The sequence below is a fragment of the Gavialis gangeticus genome, unplaced genomic scaffold, assembly GCF_001723915.1.
Source record: "Gavialis gangeticus isolate Ggan-Ray unplaced genomic scaffold, GavGan_comp1, whole genome shotgun sequence".
Lineage (NCBI taxonomy): Eukaryota > Metazoa > Chordata > Crocodylia > Gavialidae > Gavialis > Gavialis gangeticus.
The window spans coordinates 113,700,994-113,709,335 of NW_017729031.1; the positions used below are offsets into that span (position 1 = coordinate 113,700,994).

Genomic DNA, 8,342 nt, shown 5'->3' on the forward strand with positions numbered 1-8,342 from the left:
GCGCGCGGCCCGGCCCGGGCCGGCCTCGCTCGCCGCGCCTCGCCATGTCGCTGCACGGGAAGCGGAAGGAGATCTACAAATACGAGGCGCCCTGGACCGTGTACGCCATGAACTGGAGCGTCCGGCCTGACAAGCGCTTCCGCCTGGCGCTGGGCAGTTTCGTGGAGGAGTACAACAACAAGGTGGGCTGGGCCTGGCCCTCGCCCCCCTCCCCCCCGGGGGCCACGGGCTGCTCTCTGCCGCGGCCTGGGTCTGCACCGCGGAGACGGGGGGTGGAGGGGACCTCGGGAGCCGCCTTGTGCAGGAGCGGCCCCAGCTACATCATCCCGGCCTAGGCTGTGCCAAGCGGGCCCTTAAAAGCCTCCAAGGATGGAGAGTCCACAGCTCCTCTTGTAGCCTGTTTAGTGCTTCACTGCCCTCCTGGGGAGAGAGTCTTCCTAATATCCAAACTCAACTTCCCTTGCTGCGGTTTGAGACTAGAAGCTGATGCTTGTGGCTCCAGAGCAAGGCTGGAGGCTCCTGGTAAATGCCCCGGGTGGAAAAGGAGCCCCCCAGCCTGGGAGCTGGCAGGGCCATGCTGCGCCGAGGGGCTTGGGTGGAAAGGCTCTGGCATGGCACGTGCCCAGATGTGGGCTTCCCAGTGCACTGCCACACCGCTCGGGCAGCCTTGGCACGCTGTGGAGCACAACTCTTGTGGCTCCCCCTTGCAGGCTTTGCATCCTGCTTGCGAGATTTCATTCCAGTGGGAAAGCTTCATTCAGAGATAAAAGTTTTCATGTAGGCAGATCCCTTGTTGACTTTCCAGGTCTCCCTCCGCTCCCTTGGCTTCCTCAGGGAAGTGAGTCCTCACTGTCTGTCCCTGGCAGGGTGGGCTGCTCCTCCAGTTTATCCACACTGAATGCAAGTCAGAAGTCTCATCTTCCAGGCTCACCCCAGCTAATCACTTCTGCTGGCCCTGGTTCAGTCCACTCTGTGCAGACCCCAGGAGCTGTTCATCATATGAGGGAAGTGTGATGGTAGAGATGAAACAAAGGAATAAATATTATAGAGCAGGGCTGTCCAAATTCTGAGCCCCTGAGTGCTGCACCGCTGGGGGCCACAGGCTGCACAGAGCATGACACGCAGATGCTCTTCACCTCCCTACCACTCCCACTGCACAGCAAACCCACCACAGGCAATGTCCCACCACCACAACCGTGCACCACTCAAGCATGGGCACATGACTTCACCTCCCTTTCCCTTCCCTGTTCCACCACATGGAGGATTCTCCAGCTGTTGTATATGCTCAATCCCACTTTGGTTGGGGTCCTGATCCTCCCACCCTCTTCCTCCCTGCATAGCCCAGGACTTACTCTCAGGACTGCTCCACCTACTGGAAGCTAAAGAGTGGAGTTGGGGAGGGAGCTTGGAGACAGATGGACAGCCCTGTTACAGACTATGTTGAATATGGTGTATAGACAGTGAATTCTTCAGTCATGGTGTGGCTTCACTGTAATCGTTAAGTTATTGTCTATACAGCAATATATAAAGTGCTTTCTAAGTTAATTAATTTATTTACTAATGGTTAATTTACTTCTGACCAGCACAGAGTTTAGTTGACAGTTTGGCTTCGTGATGTTCTTTTCCTACTAGTGGGGAGTTTTATGGGGGGGATCCTCTGGGAGCAGAGTAATTTTTAATTAATAATTTTCAAAATAGCCTATGGTGCTACCATCTTCCATTAGTTCCTGTTTTGCTTAAATATCCCATTTGTTGTGAAAGAACCACGTAAGCATGATAAAACAAATATACTGAGTGGTATCAAATGGACTGAAAGTGAAATTTCCATTTTTTTTCTTTTGATTATAGTAGTAGGCGTTACTTGTAATAACCAGTGGTACGCTTTCAGGCAGAAGTATTTAGGTTTCGCTGTTTACCGGCATACGGTGGGAGGGTAAAAACCAACTTGTGTGTCACTGTTTGACAGAAGCTAGTGAAGCTTGACAGGACTGCTTAATTGCTCATTGTTGGGTCCAGAGAAGTTAGTTTCTGGCTGTCTGTCACCATAAATAACGTAGTTCTGGTTGGAACGTGCTTTCATTTAAAACCCTATGCAATCAACTTCCTCCAAAAATTCTTCTCCTGATCTGAAAATTTTGAGCTCCATTTCATTCTAAAAGTGAATTCTTATTCATTTAAAAAGGCTTAAATAAAATCTATTTTGGAAGGGCAAAACAATGTTTTTCTTTTTTGAAAACTCTGTGCAGTGGATAATTTGACTCTGAATGTTAAAACTTTACAGGACAAAGGATAAACTGATGCCCTCCTTGAAAGATGAGTTTAGCGGTAGCCACTAAAAGCCAACTTTTACCAACAATTTCCAGGCTGTGGCACCTTAGATACCAGTATTTCTGTGATAAGTTAGCTGATGCTTACTGTTGGACTGTCTCTGCTGTACCAAGATTGTGTCCTCACCTGATGTGTATTCATTGATGTAGATGCTGTTGTGTCATACCTTCTTGGTGTCAAACCTGAGAGGTTACAATGGTGATGCATTTCATTAAGAGATCAAGGCATTGATTAAAAAGTCAGGCTATGTATGCTATGAGGTTGCAATCTATTGTAAATATTGTTACTGTAATTAGAAGACCTTATATAATAAACCCCAGCAGTTATTGAACTAGATTGGATTGCTTAAGAGTACTGGCCACATTTTGTGGTCTGGCTGCTGAGAAGTACCAAAAATAAGTTTGTGGTTTGGGGAAGAAAGCTGGTGTTACGCCATCTCTATTCCCTAAGACTGAGCTCCTCCAAGGGTTCTTGTAACCTGTAGTAGTCCCATCTGTCTGCCTTTAGGCTGTTCTGTCTTTCAGATTTGAAGTAGTTTGAAAGCAGTCAGACTACATACTGTCCTGCCCTGGCTCCTTACACCTATGGTAGCTGCATACAGAGGCAGTGTTAGGCTATTTAAATCACTGCTGTCCTATGGACATTTTGCAGGTGTCTCTTTTATACTTAAACTGGGCCAAGTATGTGTCATCTTGTTTTCATTTTCTGTAAGTGCTCAGTAGTGGGAGGCCTACACAGTGTTTCAGGAATTAAAAATCAGGAGTATGAAAGTGGGGTTCAAGTCAGTTTATCATAGTATCAAAAATGGAGATACATGCTTTATGATTCAGTTCAGTTTCTAAAACACCTGAAACAAGACTTTCATATCAAACATTTGGTTGTTCCTCAAATTGCATCACAGGTCAATAAGTCTGGTACTGTTTAAATGGTATATGGATTTTCCACCTGAATAGTATTAATAATACAACCATCCAAGTAAAAATATTACTGATTTAATAGAGGAGATTTGTATTTTTCTTAAAATAGAAATGTAATTATTCTTAAGATTATTGATACTGACTGTCACCTCTACTTGAAGATTGAGCAGAGAGGTACACATTTCTGCACTCCTAGATAGAACCTAGTTGTATTCAGGATATTTGAATTCCATCACTGAGATCCTTATGAATGACCCACCACAGTTTTGTTTCTTTTAATGTTGCAGAGGGTATCAACATTTTTTAGGGAAAAAAAAGAAGTTGGGTAGTTCCCAATAGACCAGTGATTCTTAGCCAAAATGCCATGGCACATTGGGATGCCTTGAGATCTTTTCAAGGGTGCCACACAATGTTAGCACTGATAGGTATACAAACGTGATTCACAAGACAAACCCAGAGATTTCAAATAGTAATCCATAGTGTTAAAAATATTTTGATCAGTTGTAGTCTTTCTGAGGTCTTTGCAACACAAAAAATTGCTCTATTTTTTTCCATAGTCAAAAAATGTGTAAAAACTAAGCTGGAATTTTCTGAGAGGTGCCTTAAATCTAACAAGGGATGCTTTGAATCTCAAATGGTTGAAAACCAGTGCCCTAGATTCTTCATTGTCCTGAGATTCAAATACTCTCCAACTACATAAGGGCATGCTAGTTGGAAAGTAGCCCTTTTAAATCTAGTTCATATCTATTCATGGGTATGATATAATCCCTACAGATCGTGTAAGACCTTAATTTAAGTCTAATTTGCAATAGTTTGGTAATGTTGGACTGTAAAGTTTGGTCACTGTTTTGATACCAGAGTTTCAGGGATAAGTAGACTTTTTTTAAAGAATAGCTTTATGGAGCAGGTGTCCTTTTACATTAAATGCCAGTTAAGGTTAGTTGCATAATGAACTCCAAAACATTCCTGTTTAGAGGAACAATGAAAATGTCAATGGCTTCTTATTCATTTTATATATCTTTGAATAATATATTATGTAAATCTTTAAGGGATTCAAAACAGTATTTCTCAATTCTACTACATTTCTTTTGGAAAATACAGACTTCCTTCCTTGTGCCATATTTCTAATGCATGATTTTCAATTTTGATGTTTAAAGTATTTTATGTTTTTAAGGACAGAACTTTCCCAAAAAAGCACTAATATTACCACAGTATATCCTCTTAAATCTTTACATTTCTCCTGTTAAGAAAGGATTCCTCACCAGAGCTTGAACCACCTGACAAGTTACAAAAATAAAACAGTATTGTAATCCCTTATCCTTGACAACCATCAGACTCTAGCTTTCCTTCCAAACTTAACTCATAGCTTCCTCCCCATGCAGTTTTAACTTAATCAAACCCTACATAAATGCACTTCGTAGTATGCTATGAAGACCAACAGATCCAGGCTGTTTTGGTTCCAGGAAACCTTTGTTCACCTAAGACAGTAATGGCCAACATGTGGCACAAGTGCCACAAATGGCATGGGCAGCCTAGGTATTTAGCACATGGCTGATTAGGGAGAGGACAGGCAGCAGATAGAGCAGGGAACAGAAGGCAGAGCAGGAGATTAAAGGAAGGGGATCAGAGTGGCATTCAGGGAGGATACAAGGATAATTTTTGGCACACCTGTCAAAAAGGTTGGCCTCCATTGACTTGTGATGCTTTTGCTAATTATGTTACTTGCATTATAGCCTGGGAAAAGAAGTGCTTTCTTATGTGTAAGTCCTGAAAATATGTAGGACCCTAGATCAGCAACTGAAGTTCATTTAGAACACCCTCCCACTTTCTATTGGTTTTCAGTCAGTTGGAGTAATGTGACTCAGTCTGCACCAAATAAGCTTCTGGGCCAGCGATGCTTAACCTTTTGGCCCCGTGGGCCAGGTGAGTGGTGTGAGGTTTGTCTGCAGGCTAGACTGGGTCTCGGGAGAGGCGGGGGGCTGGCACTGACCCCTTCTACTCCCTGTGCACTGGGATTGGATCTCGGGCCCAGAACGACCCTCATCCACCCCCAGTGCACTGGGATTGGGCCTTGGGAGGCCCGGTGCTTCCCCTTCTCACCTGCCATGCCAGGACTGGGTTCTGGAGCCTGGTGCTGCCTGGTCCTGCATGCTGGGATCAGGTGCCAGATACAATGTGCAGGCCCCAGGGTTCCCCATGGTATGGCAACTTGGCATCAGGAGACCTGTGAGGAGTCCCATAGCCAGGTGACGTGATACTTTGTGAGATCTGTGGGCCAGAGGTTGAGCACTCCCGGTATAGACTATTTAAGGCAGTCTACAAATAGGGCCATGATTACCTTGCCAGGAGCACAGATAGTTGCAAAGAAATATCTGCACATATTTTAAAGGCTAAATGATGCTGTCCTGTCCACATTAGTTTGAGGAGTCTAAAACAGTGGTCTCCAAACTTTTTTGATCGCAAACCCCTATCAGTAAAAAATTTTTGAGCACGCACCCCCAATATATGTATATTTATTTATTTATAAATTATATACATCTACTACTGTACTAATATATTATGTACATTATAAAACATACACAAAAAATAGAAATTAAAAAAGGATGAGATGAAAAAATTAATATAAATAGAAGTTCTAATATTTTCTTCCCACACCCCAATGGATTGTCTTGCGCACCCACTGGGGTGCACACACCCCACTTTAGTGACCACTGGTCTAAAACAGTAAGTGGATTGTGAAATGACCATTCATATCAACAGGGGCCAAAGATGATGGTTCACAGCACTGACTTTTGAAATACTTCATTGTTCATCAAACTATATGAGGGAAGAAGTATTCTGTTATGCAGATCTACACTGGGGTAGGCAACCCTGGCATGTGTGTCAGAGCGTGGCATTGTGGAGGTATTTTGCTTGGCACTTGTGCCTTGGAGAAGGGACTGGGGCTGCACTGTCACAGCAAGAATCAGGCCCCTTGCAGCTCCCCCACCATCCTCCCCTGGCATGCCAACATCTTACAAGTTGAGGTTGCGGGTGTTTTTGGCACTCTGCCCAAAAATGTTGCTGACCTCTGATCTATACGACCTGCCTATTTCTCAGTAGGCTTTTTACAGCACTTAGTGAGGTTGAAGATGTGGTTTTAATTTTCTTGGGGATTGAGGGTTCACTTTTCAGAAGTTTAGGAAATGCTGATCAAAGGGGTTGCTCTACACAGAACTCGATGCAATATTTAATTCTTAAAGTAAAACAAGGATGTGTTTTGGTCCCAGGTCTATATCAGAAAGAAACTGTTGAAATCATTTAGCAAAGTAAAGATGAAAAACATTTTGTCACAGCTGCTACCCACCTGTCTAACTGCTAGAAGCTAAGCATCATGCTCCACAGGCAGAACATGTCAAAGATGAGTACTTTCTATGCCACAGGAGAAGTCATCCTTATGCTGCATTCTAGTTCCTATTCCAAAACACTGCTGGCATGATTTCCATCTTTTCTGGATTGAGCTTCGGTTTTCTAGGCTGCCTGCGTTTTCGAATCTTCTTGAGGCTGTGGACAAAGGCAGTTTCTGAGCCAGATGCACCCTGATCAGGAAGGCAAACAAGAAGATGCCTGTCAAACCTCATGTTATAATTTTCAAAGTGAAGAGGAAGAACATCTCCTTATTGTTCTCTGTGTATACTCAGCTGGGATGTAACCTACTTGCCCCAAAGCAGTGCCATTCATTTTTCTTTGTTGCTGTCTGTAGGAAAGTAAACGCTTCATAATCAAAGGTATTAAAAGCGGTTACCAAATTTAACAATTGGTGTGGATGTCTGATTTCATCCCTTGTCTGAAGTTCTACTAATACAGTTTGTTTCATAATAAGATCTGTATCCAGACTGACAAAAGAGCAGGGATATTTGAGGCAACAAGGTAATTGTCATGTTGAAATCTTTAGGACTTCAACTAAAAACTAAAGATGTAATAATTTAATTAGCCAGACTTCACTTTCAGCATTTCTACTTCTGCATTGCAGAATTGCATTAAAACAAAACAAAAAAAAATGTTTGAGATAATTTGTTACCCGTGTCTTCCCTCCCCCAAAAGATAATGGAGTAGGAGACTTGCGAGTATTCATAGGAAATGGCTACCCATTGAGTTCAAAGGAATGAGTCTGATTATTTTTTTGCAAGGAGTGAAAATATATATGGTTCCTAGTGTAGTATTATGTATTTACTAGCCAACTGCCTGTCAAGAACGACATGGGGGGGGGCAGAGGCCTGTGCGTCTCTCCTGCCGCTGCTGCTTATTTATTCATACTTTGATTGGAAAAAAAGTATTTAGGCTGAAATAGTCCATGTGTGGTGTATGGTTAAAAACCTAATGTTTTGTGAGGATTTGTGGAGAGGGAAATGTTAAGCTGAGGAAGCTTAAGGAAAATTCCGTCCGTCTCTCAATTACAGAGATGTTAAAAGTGTGTATATGTCTATAGATATAGAATTTGGCACTAAGCACTCCATCTTAAGTGATCACTTGTTGATCTATATTAGGAGTTCAGTCTCTTACCTTGTAGGCCCTTATGCCAGTTTGAAAGGTGTATTTAGACTTTGGGAGTGGAGGAAAAAAGTAAATGGAAAATGGTAGAGGTACACTGATGCATCAGTCTGATATCAAATCAGCACCGATATAAAGAAAATTGATTGCATCGGAAATCGGCCTGATGTGGCCAAGAATATGGCCAATAAATGCCCGTGCATGCGTGCAGCATGCAGGCAGCAAGGAACACAGCCTGGCAGCTTGGAGAGCTGTATGCAGCTGGTAAGTCTGTTGTGGTGAAAGGGGCATGGGAGGGCAGATCAACACCGCCCCCATGGTGAGGGAGGGACTGGGGCAGGCACTGCCCAGCTGGGGGCAGGTGGGGCGGAGCCACAGCTTGTGGCAGGGGGGCGGTTCCCACCACTGCGTGCACCCTAGGAGGGCACAGGGTGGGCGTGTGCCTTGGATCTGCACAGGATGGGGAGGGGGCTATGAGCTGGGGTTGTCCCAAGATCCTCCCAGTGCGTGGAGGCTATGGGGCCGTGCTCGAGGCTGTGCTTCCAGTGTGTGGGGGCTGCGCTTGGG

The 8,342-nt window shown here is 44.0% G+C and overlaps 1 protein-coding gene across 1 annotated transcript in view; it reads left to right on the forward strand.

Moving 5' to 3' along the window:
• Nucleotides 1-6: 6 nt before the first annotated feature.
• Nucleotides 7-8,342, forward strand: part of DCAF7 (DDB1 and CUL4 associated factor 7) — a 57,776-nt gene continuing 49,440 nt past the window's right edge. The window contains exon 1 of the mRNA XM_019523605.1: nt 7-182. Within this exon, the coding sequence (XP_019379150.1) occupies nt 45-182 (138 nt within the window). The 5' untranslated portion in view covers nt 7-44. The remainder of the gene's footprint in view (nt 183-8,342) is intronic.